Consider the following 20,123-nt stretch of genomic DNA (forward strand, 5'->3'; position numbering starts at 1 on the left):
AACTTACTTTAAAAAAAAAAAAAAAAAAAAAAGTAGGGCACCTAGGTGGCTCAGTGGGTTAAGCCTCTGCCTTCAGCTCAGGTCATGATCTCAGGGTCCTGGGATCGAACCATGCATCGGGCTCTCTGCTCAGCAGGGAGCCTGCTTCCCCCTCTCTCTCTGCCTGCCTCTCTGCCTACTTGTGATCTCTCTCTGTGTCAAATAGATGAAATCTTAAAAAAAAAAAAAAAAAAGTCAACCCAAGATTATTACTTAGAGTTTCCCCAACGAACACAATGGAATGAATTTGGCTTTAAATGACCTTGAATAACATTGTTTCTTGTTAAAAAGTAGACAAATAAACTTACATGTTGGTCAAAGCCAGAGAAAGGCAGTCCTGAATTCTGCTCACATCCTACTTTCTATGCATCTTTTTGCCTTTATGTATCCATATGCAAAGTGGTTCAAAACTCCACCCTAAGATTATCATTTAAGTGTTTTATAATCATCGTGTTGGTTCAGGTGCCTGAAACTCTTAGTCTCGGGTAATCTGTCGATAATACAGATGGATTCTGAATTTGCAAAGAATCATTCTGCTTTTCCGAAGGTGAATAGCTGTGTGATTGAGAGGGGTTCAGATGTCATCGTTTTTACACATGTGTCAGCACATAATGTACAGTCAGAGATCACCTTCATTCTTAATCATCTGCACCATTGCATTGCCTGCTGCAAAGAGAAGAAAATTAATTACATCGTTCAGGGAAAGAAGTCTTGAACATTTTTGGTTCTCATTTCCATATTAAGTCACTCCTGTTCCATGTTGTTGAGTTCTGGAAGATCGGGTGCCCAAGAACCTCTTCGGAGTTAATTGTAAACACACACACAAGAGCGGGGCAAGGAGAGCTGCTGGTTAGCTCATATCCTTCAAATAAGGGCACCCACACCTGCCCCCAGCTGTACCTCCGGCTTCTGGCCTCCTCTGCTCACCCGTGCTCCATCCCATCCATGGCAGGTCCTCAAAGTCAGTATGGCAAAAGGGAGCATGTTGAGGGATGGGCATTGGAGGCACAGGGAGAGAGAGCAGATGAGGAGACACCTGAGCATTCAGGCCACAGATGTGGTTTGGAAAGTGGCTGGAAGGCTGCACAGCGAGAGAGCAGAGTGGCCACCAAGACACACTGGTGGCCGATAGTTGGGTGGTCTGTTGTTGGCTAATGAATTGCCTTCGGAAGAACAACCTTGCGAGTATCACGTTGCTAACTTTTGCAGTTGCCTGACTTGTTTCTGTCCTCCACCTCTGTTTCCAGCTGATTCTACAGGAACTCACTCCCTCTACACCACATATAAAGACTATGAAGTCATGTTCCACGTGTCCACCATGCTGCCCTACATGCCCAACAACAGACAGCAGGTGAGTCCTCCCTTGACCCTCCAGATCAGAGCTCAGCCCGCCAGTGGGCTTCATGAACTTAGAATTGGCAAAGCATCGTTGGAATTTTCTTTTTTGTTCTTCAGTGGCATGAATAATTTTGGACTCTTTTTCGTCATTTGGAAGTAGTTGGCCTTTGAAAGGGAATATTTCTGCATAGTTGTATTGCAGTTTTTCCTTATAAAACTTGGAAACTCTTCCACATGCACCTTTATTGCTTGCTAGGCAAAATCTTAATGGAAACCGGTGTCCACTGTGTTCATTATAAATAAGCCAGCGAGGTAAGCTGAGCTCAGGTTTCCGAGTGCAGGTGGGAGACTTATTTATAGAAAATACTGTAAGAAGGGATCTTATAACTTATTTGTGGCATGATTCAGTTTTGGTGAGTCGATTGTATTTGGGTGAAATCAGGAGTTGAAACAAAGTTTGTTTTCATGTTTAGGAAGTTTAGCTCTGATGTCATTTAACTGCACTCTTTGGCTATAAAAATACATTAGCACACCAGGGACTGCCTAGAAGTCGCTTGGTAAGAATTTATTGAATGAAGGGCACGTGGGTGGCTCACTCAGTTGGGCGTCTGCCTTCAGCTCAGGTCGTGATCTCAGGATCCTGGGATCGAGCCCTGTGTCAGGCTCCACGCTCAGCGAGGAGTCTGCTTCTCCCTCTGCCCACTTGTGTCCTCTTTCTCTCTGTCTCAAGTAAACAAATTCTTTTAAAAAAGAAGAACTTGTTGAATGAATGAAACTTAATCACAATGGGGTATTTTTCTTCTCTCTTTTTGAATGCTCATGAAATTTACAAAGCTGGTCATAATACACCTCTGGCAAAGAAACTGCTTACCCTGCTGCCGTCACGAATTACAAGAACCGCCTTTGACCCTCCAGCCGGGATGAGCCCAGCTTTTCACAGTAGCGACAACACCTCTTTCCTTTTCCCTTCTTGCCAGCTGGATTTTCTGACCGTTTATCTGATGCTTAAGCTCAGTCCCTTGTCCTGCCTGAGTGGTCTGCAGTGTTTTCTAATAATCAGATTTCTTCCCTCTACTGTCAGAAAATCTACCTTTTGATCACATATCTATGTGGGTTTTTTTTTCTTTTTTTTAAAGATTTTTATTTATTTATTTGAGAGAGAGAGAGAGTGTGTGTGTATGTGTGTGTGTTGACGAGTGGTGGGGGAGGGGCAGAGGGACGAGCAGACTCTGTGCTGAGCAGGGAGCCCGATGCAGGACTATCCCTGGACACTGAGATCATGACTGAGCCAAAGGCAGACGCTTATATGAACCACCCAGGCACCCGTACATCTGTATGCTTTTTAAGACTTAAGAGTTATAGTCACTAGATCCCATGCATGTATTTAAATGTTTTAACCTAAAGGATTTCTAGCTCTTAAAAACAAATTTACTTCGAAGAATGTCAGACAGATTCACTCGCTTTTAAGAAGCTTAATTTAGACCAGTGCCGTTGTCTCGCAGATACTCGAGAATCATTCTGTAGTTAAACTCTGTGTGAGTCGTTGCTCAGAAAACTGATAGGGCTTACTCCGGCCAAGAAATCTGTCTGTACTTTAGCAGAAGTAAGAGCCAGTGCCTTTGACCCCAGTCATTGAGTGTTCAAACCACAAAACCCTTTCAGCTCCCTAATTACTTAAGCCATTGGTCTCCAAGCTGGATGGGCCCCATCACTTCCCATATGGCAGCCTCTGGGATTCTGACGTCTGTTGGGCTTTGCTCTTAGCAGAACTCAAACCAGGCTTTCCCTGCCTCCTTTCGGTTGCATGGTAATTAAAAACTGTGGGTTTATGAGTTCTCTGTACCTGACTTTTTTTTTTTTTTCCCACTGAAACTCTCCTTAAAGTCCTACACACAAAAAAGTAGATGGGCAGATGGCAATTGGGGAGTAGGGTATGGATGGGTGTTTTAAGCTTCCCAAATTGGAAATATATACCTTGTAAATGGATTCTACACATTACAGACTCTGTAGCTTAAAGACTTACTCGGTTACCTCTCGGTTGTTGCTTTTGAAAACTTGAGTGAGAATCCATGACATTGAGTAAGTTTTGCTGATGGATTAGAGGTGGAAAACTGTAAAATCGTTTGTTTTGCTTTTCTAATGAGTGCTCTTATTGTGCCTGGAATATATATGATCTTGCATATGGTCCATTGGGAAACCTACGTGTGAAACACTGTGTAGGCAAGTATTCATGATATAAGGTGGGGGGGGGTAAGGAGTGGAAATAGGAGTCAGTGGACATATTCTGAACTTGCCACAGCCGGTCACTTGCCTTATACCTTTGGGTAAGATCTTAGCCTCTCAAGAAACTGAATTAATTATATAATGCAGACCTGGTTCAGACGGCCAGTGGTGGCTACTTGGAAAACTGTGTTAAGAAGGATTCTGGAGCTGCACCTGGGGTCAGAGTAAAAAAAAAAAAAAAATGCTGGATTATAGAGAACTTTCTACAGATTTGGCAGTGGGTAGATGTGGCAGACGTGATACTTGAACTAGGCAATTCATAGCATGTCCCTCTTTGTGTCTGATTTCTGTGATTCTAGGGCCCTCCCTGAGGCTTCCTGCTTCTAGGTGGAAAATTGGCTTCGATAGAAAAATGTAGTTGTTAACAGAGCAAGAATTCTGGAGCCACATGATCTGGATTTGAATCCCAGCTACCAGTTTTGTGACCTTGGGCACAATTTTCTGTGCCTTGGTTTATCCCTGAACACAGGGACTTTGATCTTGTTTCTTCATCAAGGTGACCCTGTGCACCCTGAATGCTACCCTGAGCATGGTAGGCAGGCAGTAAACATTTGTTCAAGGAATAAATGAACCTTTCATAGACGGTGGCTAGAATTAGATGAGCTAATATGTATAAGGCACTTAATGGTGCCTGACACAGAGCATGCTCAGTAAGTTTCAGCTACGGTTACTGTTTCATCATTTATTAGATATAAAGTGCAAGCTTTTTAAATGACTTAATTTGCATTTCATTTTCCTGTTCTCAATCCTAGAGCTCTGGTATGAGAAACTAAGGCCTAGATAGGTAAGAAATTAAGGGGCTAATTTATCAATAAATTTACGAAATTATCTTTACTTTGGCATTTAATATTTTGCTACTCCTGGGTTGTTACCAGAATATTCTGTTTGTAGATAAATGTTGCCACTGTGCAATCTTCAAACATGTACTCTCTAAATTTGTTACAGATTGTACTGGCCCTTTCGACCTCTCCCACCCACCCCACCCATGCCCGCAGATTATCTCAGTACCAGGGCTAGAAATGTCTGAAATGACCCGCTGGGCTCCTGAGTGCAGTTTGAGGCCACTGAACTTAGCAAAGTTCTCTGGCCTGTGCGTGAGCGGTGCCTGTAACTTTGGCCTCATTAGCACCATGGTATCTGTGACTATTTAACTGGTCTAGACTCGTCCACATCAGATATTATTTCTTGTGTTTGTTTTTTTAATAAATCAAGCTGAAAGCTGATTCCAAGATGTATTAAAAGTCTTTAGAGAGTTTACCACTGTTGCAAAAGAGTTCAGTGTTTGGAATGTATGACTCCTGCAAAGAAAACCTAGCCAGCCCCAGGGAGTGATAAGAGAACCCACTCTTGGAGCGGTTTCCCTCTTCCTTGAAGACCCATCAGTCTCTCTGGGCCAGGCTGGCGGTCGGATTCTGTCTCCCAGGGCTGTCTCCGCCATGTGCTTCCCCTCTCCTTGTCCCGTAGACAGATCATAGAGCAGCCATCATGGGACGTTATCAGTGGAGAGAATGCCGCAAATTGGCTTCAGACTTCAATGGGACAGAGAGACCTTTTCTTCAGTCTCAGTATATAAAATGAATACAGGTAGCATGGAGCCTGGCACATAGTAAATTATGATTTTTTTTAAATGCATGCATACAGTTAGAGCTGCTGTCCTTGAAAGGGATGTCCAAGCCCCCAAGAGGTCCCTAAGGAAGAAGGCCAAGCTCCTAGGTCTCTGAGCTTCCATTTGAAGAATACTGCTGTTAGCCTAGGGACAGCCTTGACCTCTACAGAGGTCATGGAGACACAGCTTGTTAGGTCTGAGCCAGGCTGGAAGCCTTTCTCTATCTAATTTGGATAGATGACTGGCCTGTCTTAGGGGGTTTGTGCACTTCTGTGAGTCCCTAATTGGGACTGCTAAGAAACCATTCATATACAGGAGGAGTCGCCTCATTAAATTACAGTACGAACGGGTCTTGACTGCACTTGTGTTCACCTATAAATAATCATATGGAATATTTTGGAAGAATGAAACGCTTATTCAGCTTTCCATGATTTGATTTATCCCCAGGCCCTAAATAGGAATGTGTACTTGTGCAGGACCATAAGCATGATTGTTTCAATAGGGTTGGGCTGCCGGGTGTCAGAAATACTTGTATCTCCATAATCCTCTTGTCTTCACTTTATTATTAAATCATTAAAAATCTACTTTCTTGGCTTATTTCTGTTTCTCCATTTATGAAATACTCAGCCTGGCTCGCTTAACTGGTTTGTACATTTATGTTTCCAGTTGGTAAAATATATGTTTTATATTAAATATTTTATACAATATTTTATATTGGTTATATATAGTACTCCACGATGAATCCTTGAAATGGCAATTAAATTTAATATGATCTTGATGATCTGAGATAAGAGTGGTTAACCTAGCTTTCACCTTTTTTGTGGGGAGTAGGTAGGGAAGGCTTACCCTGAGTATAGATTTGGTGGTGAGTTTATGTGGTCACGTATGTTGGTTTCCCTCTCTTTCTTACTAGAATCTACGTTCATGTTTCTACTTTCCACAGGAAACTCTAGATATCTCTTAAAAATCAAAACTCTAACAACTGGTGTTGAGTCTTGAGTAATGAGTACGTGAGGGTGTGGGGTGTGTGTGTGTGTGTTGTGTGTGTTGTGTGTACACATGCAGAATTAGGAAGGTCTCTGAAGGGGGAGAAGCTCACCCTCTGTGTGGGGGGGAAAAACTTCCAAGCAGAGGGTTAGCAAGAACAAAGTGCCTGTGACAGGAAAAACTAGCCTGTCAGAGGGACAAGGTGGCTGTCTGGGAGGGGTGGGGTGAGTGACAAGGTCAGATGGGTGGGAAGGACACAGGTCAAAGGAGGCTTGCTCAGCCCTGCTCCTACCCACAGGACTTCAGATTCCAACCCAAGAGCTGAGATCCAGAACTTGTGATCTGTTTTCATGGGGATACATTTAATTTTTTGTTCAGTTCGGGGTTCATCTCTTTGAATTTCAGAACATATAAGATCATTAAGTGATGCATTTTTCCCTTTGAAATCACGCAAATTTTTACCTATTTGCTTCTTAAGACAGGAGACTCTCTCCGGAGATCCCAGCTATTTCTAGTTTCGAATTACACTTTCTCTTCACTAATTCTGATTCCTAGAAACTTGTGAACCACATCCAACTGCATTTCTTCCATAGTGTGCAGACTGCTTCCCCCACCCCTCCAGAATGAGGTGCAAAATACTTTTTCTACCTTAACTACGCCAAGAAAAAAGTAACAAACGAGCCTCTCTGCACAGAGGCTGATAGGTCTGACCTAGCTCGACTTGACGCCTCCTCTGATCCAAGCAGGGCTACCAGACAGCTTTCACTCAGTTTGGATGGTTGCATCGAGTTAAAACTGGTCCTGGGGAGCCCTGGAGTTTGGTTAGGGAGTGGAGAATAAACCTGAAGCTTGCATTTTCTGTCGCATCTGGATGCTTTTTGCCGTAGAATTGGGTGAGGCATCACATTTCACTTCTCTTGTCATAACAAGAGCTTATGCCTGTTTTGCTGCTGGACTCAAGCATTGGAAATTTAGTAGGACGGACTATGTAAATCTGTCTCACGCAGTATTTATTAACTCATTCTTACAGTCAGAGATGAGAAGGTGGTTCTTTTGGCGCTGAAACGTGTTGGGACCTTCATATCTGGAAAGGAGGAGTTAGCGCTACAAGTCACCGTTCCTTCATCCCCCAAATAGTGCAGAGGTGGCTCAGTAACCCAGGGGCTCCCCGTCACAGCCTGCTGGGCTGCCGTCCCCTTTCCCCTTCCAGTCCTGGACACCGATGACACAGAACTTCACTGGCCAGTTAGAAAAAACACATAACTAACAACGAAAGAAAATATTTACCCTTAGATAAGAAGCCTGCAAAGTTACTTAGATTATTTGATGTTTGGCAAAATCCTGGAAAGCGGTTGAAAGTGTTTCTGTGAACTTTCCAGATGTTCTTTTTCTTCAGCCTCTCAACAAAGCCAAGCATCCCATTAATGGGCAAGGTGTTAAGTTTTCTTATTTTATTCTCCTACAGAGAGTTTCAGATTTTGCCCTTCTTAATGAATACCTTACTCCCCGCCCCTCCTGCCCCACGCACTTTACTGTTTTGCCAAGTACATTTTGTGACCCTGGTTCCATTAACCAGACCATTAAAAACGTTTTACAAAGCCCGTTTTACAAAGCCAAAGAATATGCTTAGAAAGGGACACGTCGTCAAGGGAACCAGCCTTTTAAGTGGTGCTTTCAGTAATCCTGTGCTGGGAAGTAGAGACCTGGACTCCATGTCTTCCTTCCGGACGAAGAGCCAATGGATGGGAACGGTTCTCCTGTTCGCTGTGGCTCCTTCAAGAGTGAGGACACACAGACTCACGCGTTCATGCCTGCCCCACGCATGTACCTGAGAGGGCCGGCCAAGGGTGGGGGGTTACACTGCACCCACGTAGGAGGAAGGGCTGCAGAATTCACAGCATGGCCTTGGCCGTCGCGCGCACCATCTTCTGCCCTTTGATCTGAGAACTCTTGTGTTTCAAGGACATTAAGTCCACCACAGAGTCAGCTTTTGTGTGCCGTGTTCAACAGATACATTGAACCACGGTGTTAGGTATTTAAAAGACATTTTTTTTTTTTTAACTTTTCATTTGTTCCTGATTTTCCCTTGTCGTATTTTAGTACCTGGGAACCCTGTACTTCAGTTATTGTGGCAGTGAGGGAAGAACATCATCTTCTAGTACGATTTCCAGCGTGTCCATTGATGTTTGTTTTAGATATATATGTATCCTTGCTTCCGTTCTCTTTACATGAAACTTTTATCGTGATTATCATCTGTGTCCGCTGTAGTAAGGGGAAATAATCACACCGTGTAAAGGACCTCGTTGGCTACTGATTTTTTTTTTTTAACATGTGTCCAAAATGGCACATTTTGACTTATTTAGCAAACATTCTTAAATGTAGAGGTGGCTCATTGGGTCTGTGTTAACGTATGTTAACGTGTGTTTCAAACCTTCACCCAGACAGGAAAGCAACTTGTGTGTGTGTGTGTGTGTGAACTTGAACCCTGGTGATTTAAATGGGAGTTTCTCAGCATATGAATCAGTGATTTAACTGGCATATCAGAGAACCCTGGAAGAAGGAACATTTCATCCCCAAGTTCCCAGACCTTTATCATGCGAAATCACAAGTCTGGGGCCCGACAATGAAATCTTCTTTGTATCTGGGTTGAAAAGGCTTTAAGAGTTGAACTTAATGCTCTTTAGGGTGAGGCTGTGTTGTGTAGGTGCCAAATAAATTTAAGAGCAAGCTCGTTGTCTTTGTTACTGCTAGTAAAGAGAGATTTACTACCTGAGATTATCTCATTCCTGCCTTACATCACCAGCTCCTATAAAGATTATTGTGAAGATCACAAACTTGGTGAGCACGGACACTGCGGTTTTGCTTGCGTCAGCTTAGAGAGTGCCCTGAATACGGGTTTATCGACCTGCGTTCACGGTTTTACTGCACAGCGTGGTGTGGCTAGGATCCTATGTCTGCACCAGTCAGGTATGCCTTCGGCAACTGTGGGCTGGGTGCCGGCTATGTCCCAGGCAGGCCATCAGAAACGAACTCACAGTCTGTTAAGCATCTGCCTTTGGCTCAGGTCATGATCTCAGGGTCCTGGGACTAAGCAGTCACCAGGACATGTCTCCTGCCCTCCCGACGGTGATGACCTGATGCGGGAGAAGTAAATCAACTATCAGCCTGCTTCTGTTAGAACTAATGCCCTCGAAGTAGACCTGGGTGTGTGGCTGGAGTTGCCCGTGCAGGCTTCCCAGGGAAGTTCCTTTCAGGGAACGAGATACCTGACTTAGAGCCCTGAGTCGTCCGGGAGCACCTTGCGGCGAGGGGAACATTCTGGGCGAAAGGAGAATGAAAAGTGGAGTGTTGCGGAAGTGTCGCTACTCAAAAATAAAAATAAAAAATAAATAAAAATAATCACCATAATAATAAAGTGTTGCTGCTCTGGGGTTCCTTGTCTCCTGCCACATTTGTAATGTGTAAGATGATACACCATGGAGTTTTCCAGCCGTTAACGTGGTAGAATTCTGTGTTTCCGAATCCCATTTGAAAGGCCGGATTTCAGTGAAGTAGTTTGAATCGTAAATTAGCCAGCGCAGTAGCAGTCTCTCTGTGTTGGTGTCCTAGACAGGCCTGCGGGAAAGCACAAGACACCAGGGAAGGCCCTCACAGGCTGGTGTAGGACTTTCAGCAAATCTGTACTCTGTCTCCTTGCTTTAAGCTGAAGAGAGCTTAAACCATAAAATTCTTGAAAGCGGGGTTGCCTGGCTGGCTCAGTCGTTGAAGCCTCTGCCTTTGGCTCAGGTCATGATCTCAGTTCCCGGGGATCAGGGATCCAGCCCCCTGCCCCTCCAGTCCTAGTCCCCCCTGCTCAGCAGGGAGCCTGCTTCTCCCTCTTCCTCTGCCCCCCCCCGCTTGTGCTCTCCTTCAAAAATAAATAAATAAAACCTATAAAAAATTCCTGAAAGCCTTTTCAGTGCTAACGACCTAGTAGATCAGTGGGAAAGCTCAAGGCGAGAAGGAGTTGAATTTTAAAGGGCCAAGAGATGAACTGCGTTCAGCTTGTCTTTCCATAGATGTTTCGGACGCAGCCCATTTTGCTATTCTGGTGTCCCCTTGAGGAGCCCTGACTTTCAGAGAGAGGCTTTTGCTTTCCAAGTCAGTCCTTTAACACGGACAGAGGAGCGAGTTGAATATGTGGCCGTGTTTTGTTTTTACGGAAAACCGTGTCTGGAACTGTGTGTGTTCTCTTTCCTGACCGCAGCTTCTGAGGAAAAGGCATATCGGAAATGACATTGTGACCATTGTCTTCCAAGAGCCCGGAGCACTTCCTTTTACTCCGAGAAGCATCCGGTCCCATTTCCAGCACGTCTTTGTCATCGTCAAAGTGCACAACCCGTGCACCGAGAACGTGTGTTACAGGTGAGCGAGCAGACCCCGGTCTTCCATTCCATCGGCTGGATTTCAGCAGCACCCTGTCTCCTGAAATATCTTTGTTTTCCAATTCTCTCTAACCCCATAATTATCCTTTTTTGGGTTCTTTTTCTAATTGTATGTCCACTGTCTTCACTCAGGTGCTTTCTGTATGAAATAATTGGCTCCTTCCCGTTTTGAGCAGCGGAATGCCTAGGCGTTCAAAATTGTAGATTACACGTTTCCTCAGTTTTCTCCTTAAAAACGGCATACAGCCGCTGCCGGAACCAGAGCTTTGTTAATCGCAGCCTCCGAGGTGGCTGATGTGGCCATTTCAGCTCTTCCCAAGGGGAAGTAATGGTGGTAGTGGGAAAACACTGCTTCTCATCCAAGATCTTCGAAACAAGAAACAAGCCCTGTGAGGCTCCCGGGACCAGAGTTGACGCTCGTGTTGGTGGATTCCAAAGGCCATGCGTGTGCCTCCGAATCCCGAGCTGAATGTTTCTATTTCCTCTCCCCTCCTCTTTTGGGGGAGGTAGTTGCCCCTGGAAGATATCGCCTTGTGGGGTAGAAGGGCAGGTGTCCGACCTGGGTTTAGAATCCAGCTGTGCTGTCCGCTGTGCTTTGTACAAGTTACCTTAATTTTGGAAACTTTCATTCATTCTCTTAAAGTTGAGGATAAGAGTACCTACCTGAGCATGTAGAATAAATAGCAGAAATTCTGCAGAACACCTATTAGTGTTCCTGGCACTCCCCAAAGGTCATTTCCCTTTATCATCCTAAAACTGTAAGTGCTGTTTCAGCCGCCTTCTGGGCCAAGCGGGGTGCACGCATGTGCGCTGGGAGGGGACGGGGAGGCGCAGAGGACTGTAGGGCGTGGCTCTCCTAAACGCAGAGAAACTGGTCTGTGTGTTAGATGTTGCTGGTTTTATATCCCTGCCCCACGCCCAGCCCATCTCAAAGGAACACAGAGTCTATAAACTGGTCATTCTTAGCCCGAATGTCGCCTCACAGCTTGTTAAAATGGGCTCATTCTCCGACTCTGCTGTGTGGTACGCTGATGTCACAGACGTGAAATTGACCTGAGCATCAGTGTGATCCCTGAGTCACATCTGGTCGGAAGACCACTGGCCTGAATGCCCAGCACTACCTTAAAAAATGCCGTTTATAACAAGCATGACGTCTCCTATCTCAAGGATAGGTTTAAAACAGATAATGTTGGTACAAACATGGTAAGTGGGATGATTCTTCTGAGATCTCACCCGATGAATGGTAATTATGGAGACCAATCTTAAATGAACCTTCATAATAGATGAGAAACGTAAGCCTAAGGCTTTATAGAATTTGGTGTTATTTTATTGGCTGCTGTTTTTAGGTCAAATCAAGTATTTTTAATTACTTTCCATTTTAGTTTATACTTCTGTCACGAGGGGGTTCGTGAGCACCAAAAATCTTTAAGTTAGCAGTAACGTCTATTTTCATTTGTTTCAGGTTTTCGGATTTTAATAAAATGACTAGGGAGGGATGTTGAAACCAGTACCGGGCTAGATGTAGATCTTACCGATAATTAAAGCAGACTGTGGCCAGTTTCCTATGATAGAGGTTAGCATTGTGCAAATCACCCAACTATGGAATCGTTGGTTTTTAAGAAACCATGTTGGTATCACTTAATTACCATTTGCTAATGAGATTCAAACAGAAAGTGAGTAGAATGCCTCAAATTTTGAGAAGTGCCTCATAAACATTCATACCGATCATGCTTAAAAACTTCATGAGCGTTCCTCCACGAGTCAGTAATAATCTTCTTGAATACTCTAGTCAAATCAGTTCCCTAACATTTCACGAGGCCACGTGAACTCCGTCCCATGGAATAACGTTACGGTGCTCACATTTTTCAAAAACCCCTTATAGGATTTTTTCATATGCTATTCCTCAAAACTCACCAGTGACAAAGTAAATTCATTAAAATAGTTTCCAAGGGAAGGGTAAAAAATGGTCCAGGTCTCCTGACCCACAAATATCATTGGGTTAAGATGGTCTCTGCTGATAAAAACCGTCATGGCTGGCAAGGCCAGAAACACAGAAAGGCATACTCTTACCTTCCAGAGGTCATCTGAGGCATCGCCCATGGACGTAGCAGGGTTCCTAGGAAGTAAGGCTGGGTCTCTTGGAGCCTAGAGAGAGACGACGGGGCAGCATCCCGAGAGCTCCGTGTACCATCATCGTAGTCTGAAGTCTTCAAAAAGCAAACTTAACTTTAATTTTACCAGCAAGAGCCAATGCAGAGCTAACCTTGAGGGACTGAGGTGTTTGTATACTTTCCGAGATAAACTCTTCGCCACAGGAATCCCGTGGTAAACAAATGCGTACACTGCTCGCTGTGTAAGCTTGGTAGCTCACTGTCGAGTAAGAGCGAGGCGGTATCTGTCCAAAGCAACGGGTTCCCTTTTCAAAAATTTAATGCATAGTCCCTCCTGTCAAAATTTAGATGGGAGTGTTAAATCAATGACCAAAGCGGTGATTGTGATACTAATAATAATAAAGCAGTTTGTATCATAATAGCTTTGCCTGCAATATTTGGTTTCGTGCTCATCGTGGCCTTTTGAGAATGGCACGGTCTAACCTCCATGCTACAGATGAGGAAACTGAGGCATGGAGGGATGAAGTCACCAGCTCAGAGCCTCTAGGCAAGGGGTGGGGCTGGAATCCCAGACATAGCATGGCACCTGCCCACCAGCCCTCTGCTTTCCCAGAACCCTTTCACTTGCGTTTCCGGGAATGCTCATTTTCGTGTTGTTGCTTTCAGTGGGGGGGTCTTACATTTAGCTGTGCCATCAAGTTACTTGGCTAAAATAAGAAATTCTGAGGGGCACCTGGGTGGCTCAGTTTGGTTAAGCGTCCAGCTGTTGATTTCGGCTCAGGTCACAGTCTCAGGATTGTGAGATCGAGCCCCCGCATCAGGCTCTGTGCTTTGTGGGAAGTCTGCGTGAGATTCTCTCTCTCCACCTCTCCTCCTGCCTCCCCCCACCCCCGCATGCACGCACTCTGTCTCTCTCTCTCAAATAAATAAATAAAATCTTAAAAAAGGAAAGAAAGAAAGAAAATTCTGGAACACTTTCTTGTTTCAGCTCATTAGAAATCATCTAAATCTGGCCAAGGACATTCCTCTGACCTCAGTTCTATTTGAAAGAATTCTATAAACTTCTGTAACCAGCGATCTCTAATTGATCTCCATCCCATAATACCATTAGTAATCCTAGAGTAGCGAGACCTCAATTCTGGCTGCTTTTCTTGTACAGCTTGGATCTGAGAGACACAGGATTCCAGCTGATCGAGTTGTTCATGTGCTGTGCATGGTGGAAGGAACTTCCCGTTAGATATTAGGGTCAATAATTTGAGACAAAATCAATTGCCCTTTTATAAGATACCGCCCTCTAACCCCTACAGAGCTCCTCAGTGAGCACTTTTGGGGAACATATTTAGATAAAAAGTTTTCCCTGAGGCTTTGGCGTACGTGTGTGCACCCTGCAGTCAGTCAGAGTAGCTTGAAATCCACAGAGCTAAGTTCAAAAAGGTCATCCTACAAGGTGTCAACGTGAGAGAGGGCCTCCCGGGCCTTCTGTGGGTAAAATTCTTCCAGAAATCTGTACTCATTACTGGAAGGAAAAAAAAAATTAGGGGATGTGATCACGTGAGTTTCCTGGGATGGCCAGTCCCAGTGCGGAGATCGGCCACGTGACCCCACTGACTGGTTTAGAGGAGAAACGACAAGGTGTGGTCAGCCTCATCGCAAGGCCAGCTAGCTTTATGACAGCTCTCTGAGAGTTAAAACCTGAGGACCAGTTAATTCCTACGCAGTCTAGAATGTCTGCTCTAAGGCTAGTCGTGGAGGCGGGGGGCGGTGGGGGAGATGAGTCCACTATGAGGTTGGCCCCGAAGACATGTCAGACTCTGTAGCATTTCCACCACCTTCCTTTGAGGACACGAGTCGAGCCTGCCCCATCACTGTCTGGTTTCGTGCGTGCGCTGCCGTCCCTGGATGGATTAGGTTCCTCTGTCCCAAAGGGAATCCTACAAGGTGTCACGTGAGAGTGGGGAATCCCCTGCCGCCGGTCTTCCATCCACAGCCCGGCTCCCCGGAAGTGACTCACTCTTCTGCGGAGTGTGCAGATGAAAGCAAAGGTGAAAGAGAGCTGGAGACCGTGATCGTTTTAAGAGTCTAACCAGCCACTTCCCAGACACCCGACAGCACAGATCTGGACAGAATTCTTTCTTCCTTCAGTTCGCCGCGTTCCGGGATTTTGGTGATGATGACGATGAAGCCCGGGTTGCTTCCTTTGTTTATTGCAACACAGGGAGCATCCGCCCGGGCAAACGTGGCATTAGTACTGCTGCTCCGTTTCTCAGCAGCCGCTCTGTCATTGGGGTGTAGATGCTATCGTTGCTCTGGGATTCGTCGTTCCCTCAGTCCAGTCCTTTGTCGATGGCCATTAATTCAGTCTCCGTAGTTGCTCTCATCCCAAGACGGGTTTGACACCTTTTGCCTGGTGTCGGGGAGCGCCACCGTCAGTTTGGACGCATTAGGGCGGTTGTTCCTGTCACTCCACACTTGATCTTCTCAGTCCCCGCAATCTCTTAAGATTTTACCCCCGTAAAATATTCACGGAGATTTTCCAAATGTGACCAAGTGAGCATTTCCTACAAAAATGGGACACCTAAAACTTTTGACCCTGTGAAGTGTGATCATGGTGTCCACTACCCATGAGATCCCAAGCAGCCACCTGGGGCTCATGACCTCATTTCTATTGGAAGCATCACTGTCTTTCCCAGTGATGACCAGCTGCGGAGTTAGAGCACCAGCCCGTCTGAGTCAGAAAAACAAACACACAAACCCTGGGCACCCAGAAATTAGTATATAACAAAAAGCTACAAAACAGATAGCCTAAGTTGAGAGTATTGTCATGTTTACTGAAGGTAAATATTATAGTATTACCACTCATCTTGTTTCCTTTTTCTTTTTTTCCCTTTCTCAGTGTTGGAGTTTCTAGATCAAAAGATGTGCCACCGTTTGGTCCACCAATTCCCAAAGGAGTAACTTTTCCAAAGTCAGCAGTTTTTCGGGACTTCCTTTTAGCCAAGGTGATCAATGCAGAAAACGCAGCCCATAAGTCAGAAAAGTTCCGAGCGATGGCCACTCGAACGAGGCAAGAGTACTTGAAGGATCTGGCGGAGAACTTTGTCACGACCGCTACTGTGGACACGTCTGTGAAATTCAGCTTCATTACACTGGGCGCAAAGAAAAAGGAGAAAGTGAAGCCAAGGAAGGATGCACATTTGTTCAGCGTCGGAGCAATCATGTGGCACGTCATAGCTCGGGACTTTGGCCAGTCTGCTGACATCGAATGTCTTCTTGGGATTTCTAATGAGTTCATAATGTTGATCGAAAAGGACTCCAAGAACGTAGTATTTAACTGCTCCTGCAGGGACGTCATCGGGTGGACATCGGGATTAATGAGCATCAAAGTGTTTTACGAGCGAGGGGAATGTATTCTTCTGTCCTCCGTGGACAACTGTGCTGAAGACGTCAGGGAAATCGTCCAGCGATTAGGAGTGAGTACAGGTTCTGTGTTTCCACCATCTTTAGGTCTTCGATCCCAGATTTATGATGGCTTCCACTCTGGAAAATCCGCCATGATTGTGGCAGCTAGGGAATGCATTACTGTCTTGTATGGCTCTAGGGCTTAACTCTAAATGCTGTGTCCTTTTGAGCAGTTGCTAAATATGTGAGTGGTGGAGACGCACCCATTACGGCCTGTTTGGAAAGGAAATGTTAAACCAGCTTCCGAAAGGGAACATCAGGATATATTTTTATAGTATCTGAAAGAAAGAAATAGAGAATTGTCTGGATATTATGTGTGTGTATAGAGACGGGCATGACCGGATCCTCTCAGTGGGAGACCAGCGGGCACACAGTTACTGTTGACCCTACGAATGACCATGCCTTCTTTGCAGCTTCAATTCTGTGTGTTTTTCTTTAGTGTTTTAGTGTTTTTCTTTAGTGTTTTTAGCAGGTGTTTTTCTTTAGTCTGCCAGAATAAATATATGATTACTCTCCAGCCACAGTTTATTAAGGAGGTTTTATAGAATTACCCATTAAGTTAGACTTAAAAAAAAAAAAATCGGTCCTGAAAGAGATTTTTTTCCAATGTTATTTTTAGTACAGAACCCCTAAATGATGTCCACGGAGTGTAACAGTTAATATTTCTTCTCCTGATTTTCACACAGAAAGATCCAGATTTCAGTTCGAGTCTGTCAAACCATGATAGGAATAAATCAAATATAGTATAAGAACCCAAACATGCTGTGACAAAAGAATTTCTCATGTTTAAATCTTACCCCCAGGGGATGTATATTTCAGTGTTTAGAAAAGAGTTAGTCAATTACAGATCATGAAAAAAGGAGGATTTTTACCCATTTCCTGTCCCTTTTCCTCCCACCAAATATAAATCTCCCCTTTGTTATTCGAGACCATGTATTAGAGACAATACAATCAAGTCAGTGTCTGCTAGCCTTGGAGAAATAATTTAATTATTTGTAGATGCTATTTACAGGAACAGACCTCAGTGCATTCAACAGTATTATCGGGTGTACGGGCACAAACAGAGATGTGATTTGGGGATGATTCAGTACATGATTAGTTTACATGTCTGGAGAACCGAGTTATCCTTGTGGGTCTTGAGATGCACTGTGCTTTCGATACCGGAAATAGTTCTTTTTAGGAGATCCACTGAGTCATCAAAGTCTGTGCTCCTGAAAATACAACACAAATGCCACTTCCCCAACCCCCAAAATGCACATTTCATAGGTCCCTCCCTATTCGCTGTTTTGTGGACCCCATTCTGCCATGTTTCTAGAAGAGCAGTCGTGTGGCTAATGTGACAGGAGTGCCTGCTCTCCGGAACGTATTTGAGGAAATGTATTGTGTGTCTAGGATGACTTGCAGCAGGAGATTTTGGAAACAAACCATCCCACAAAACAGCTGAGGGATTGGAACATGAGGTTGGTATAGGGCGGAGGCAAGGAGGATCCCGTCTTCGTAGTGCAGACATGGGGAACGAGTGCTGGCTGGTGGGTGGTAGACTCGGTGTGCGTTTTATCGTGGTGGAAACTGAAATTAAAGGCATCCGTTATGCAGGTGCAGACCCAGGAAGGAATGAGAGCTGACACCTAAGTGGGGACAGGCAGGGCCCGTGGCAAGTCGTGTGCAACCCGTAACCCGCCCTCAGGGGCACCGCTCTTGGAAGAGCTCATCCTTGCTTGAGTGCTCTGCTGTTACCATCTTGAAGTTCTAAATAGTGTTGGACCCAGGGGCCCTGCATTTCGACTCTGAACTGGGCCCCACCGATTATGTGGGTGGTCTTGGGTAGGTACGTGGATAAGAAGCCACCATTTTCCTGTGGTGATTGAGTCCATGTAAGTATGTAAGGAACTCCAGTTCTCTTACCCTTTGCAAATGTTAAGAAGCAAGGAACAGAAGGGAGGAAGAAATGGCAAATGGCGAAAGTGTGGCCGGTAGCAGGCAGTTGGAAGAAATGAGAAACACAGAGGTCCCAGGAAGGGCTTGACTGTTCACTCCTCAGTCTGATGTGTGGACGCTCAATTTCACCTGAAAATTGCATTGTCACACATACGTAGACTTGTGGTAGGAAAGCGTCGTTGAAACAAAGTTGAAAAAGAAGTGAAGGAAAATTTTATTCAGGGTGTGTCCTTCTCTGACAATTTCCAGTTAGTTCAGTTCATAACTTTGCAAGCTTCAGTCTTTCAAAACCTCACTGCAAAGACCAGCAATGCCTCGCCCCGTTTTCCTGAGCCCCCAGCTGTCGTGTGTATCTGTGGGAAGCCGATGGGCCATGTGTGTCACCGTGCAGGTAACCATGGAAACAGACACAGCGGACATGCACGGAACCAGCCCAGTCCCACAGCTGTGCTTGCACTCGTAGGTCTCACTGAACAGGAATCTGGGTATTCAGAGCATGTTTCCTGGAAATGGAGCATTTATTAAACTGCAACTTTATACATGAGCTCTGTGATTTGGGAGGTATGGGTATGATACATCCCGACTTTAAATTTCCCACAAATAAGCAATGCTGTAGTCATCGAGTGACATTTAACGAGTCTGTGTTTTTCTGTCCATGCGTGTACATTACTCTCTGAGCACTTTTGAGGGTGGCATTAAGTAATGATCGGGGTCTCAGAGTGCGGCGTGGGAAGCCAACCACCTGTCTTCCACATTCCTTTTCACGACACTGCTGCATACTCACACCTTCCGGGAAGGTCAGAGCACTGAAGCCATCACTGCTTGGGGTTGTTCTTGGCCCCCAGAAGATGGACCCCATGAAGGAGAAGTGGCCTGCAGGTGTGCTGGCTGGGGGAGAGGGTCTCTGCTCCCTGCCAGAGCTCCATCCTGCACAGTGCCCTTATCAGCTAATGCCAGGGAGCCTGGCGGGCCTGCCCACATTGGAACTAAGTGGTCCTCACCACCCAGGCAAGCAGGGGCAATTTGCCCCCACAAGGGGGCTTCCCAGAGGACAGAGCGGGCCGTCTGGTGTAGAGAGCACTTGAACCCATTTCCTAACATCCTGGCTTCTGAGGCTGCCCTCCTGGGAGCAGCCCTCTGTGTGTTAGCTGGGAAGGGATTGGGGCCATTGTATAAGTTGGATGGAATTGTCTGAGTAGCTTTTAATGTTTAGTGGGTGAAACTGTCATCGTTTCAAAAGCCTACATTTTGCCATCACTACGGTCCATCTGGAGCAGTGGGTTTATGTGCTTCGGAGCCAAGCCCACTGACATGGGGGAGGGGAGGAGGGAATTACCAGAGCCCGTCTGACGCACACGAGCTCTGGGGTCAGTGTCTTCTAAGAAAAAGCAGGATGCCTGTATCAGGAGTATTTGTGCCTTTGAAGAGTAAAGCCACTGTTTCACATCCACTGTTCTCTCTGTATCCGATGCCATGGCTGCTTATGGTGAACTCAGCATTGCGATGTCCTTAGCGTGTCACCTGGGCCATTGGAGGGCAGGGCTGGGAGGCCCGTGCATGCACCTTGACCTGGTGGGGGCAGCAGGGAGGGAGGGTGCCCCACAGCAACGTCTTACAGTCTCCCCCTCCCTCCCCGGCTCAGATAGTGACACGAGGCTGCGAGACCGTGGAAATGACCCTGAGGAGGAACGGGCTGGGCCAGCTTGGCTTCCATGTGAATTTTGAAGGAATCGTTGCAGATGTGGAACCTTTCGGCTTCGCCTGGAAGGCCGGCCTTCGCCAAGGGAGCCGCCTTGTGGAGATCTGCAAGGTGGCCGTGGCCACTCTGACCCATGAGCAGATGATTGACCTGCTCCGGACCTCCGTGACCGTGAAGGTGGTCATCATCCAGCCCCACGACGATGGCTCGCCCCGGAGGTAAGGCGTGCGAGGCCTGAG

General features: G+C 45.7%; 1 protein-coding gene across 1 annotated transcript in view; it reads left to right on the forward strand.

Annotated features, from left to right (window-relative positions):
• Positions 1-20,123, forward strand: part of LOC111160492 (signal induced proliferation associated 1 like 2) — a 213,605-nt gene that overhangs the window by 137,448 nt on the left and 56,034 nt on the right. Inside the window, exons 8-11 of the mRNA XM_022523640.1 lie at positions 1,287-1,390; positions 10,500-10,657; positions 15,682-16,258; positions 19,828-20,102. Coding sequence (XP_022379348.1) covers positions 1,287-1,390; positions 10,500-10,657; positions 15,682-16,258; positions 19,828-20,102 — 1,114 coding nt within the window. The remainder of the gene's footprint in view (positions 1-1,286; positions 1,391-10,499; positions 10,658-15,681; positions 16,259-19,827; positions 20,103-20,123) is intronic.

The sequence above is a fragment of the Enhydra lutris genome, unplaced genomic scaffold (genome assembly GCF_002288905.1).
Source record: "Enhydra lutris kenyoni isolate GAN:26980312 unplaced genomic scaffold, ASM228890v2 scaffoldscaffold76, whole genome shotgun sequence".
Lineage (NCBI taxonomy): Eukaryota > Metazoa > Chordata > Mammalia > Carnivora > Mustelidae > Enhydra > Enhydra lutris.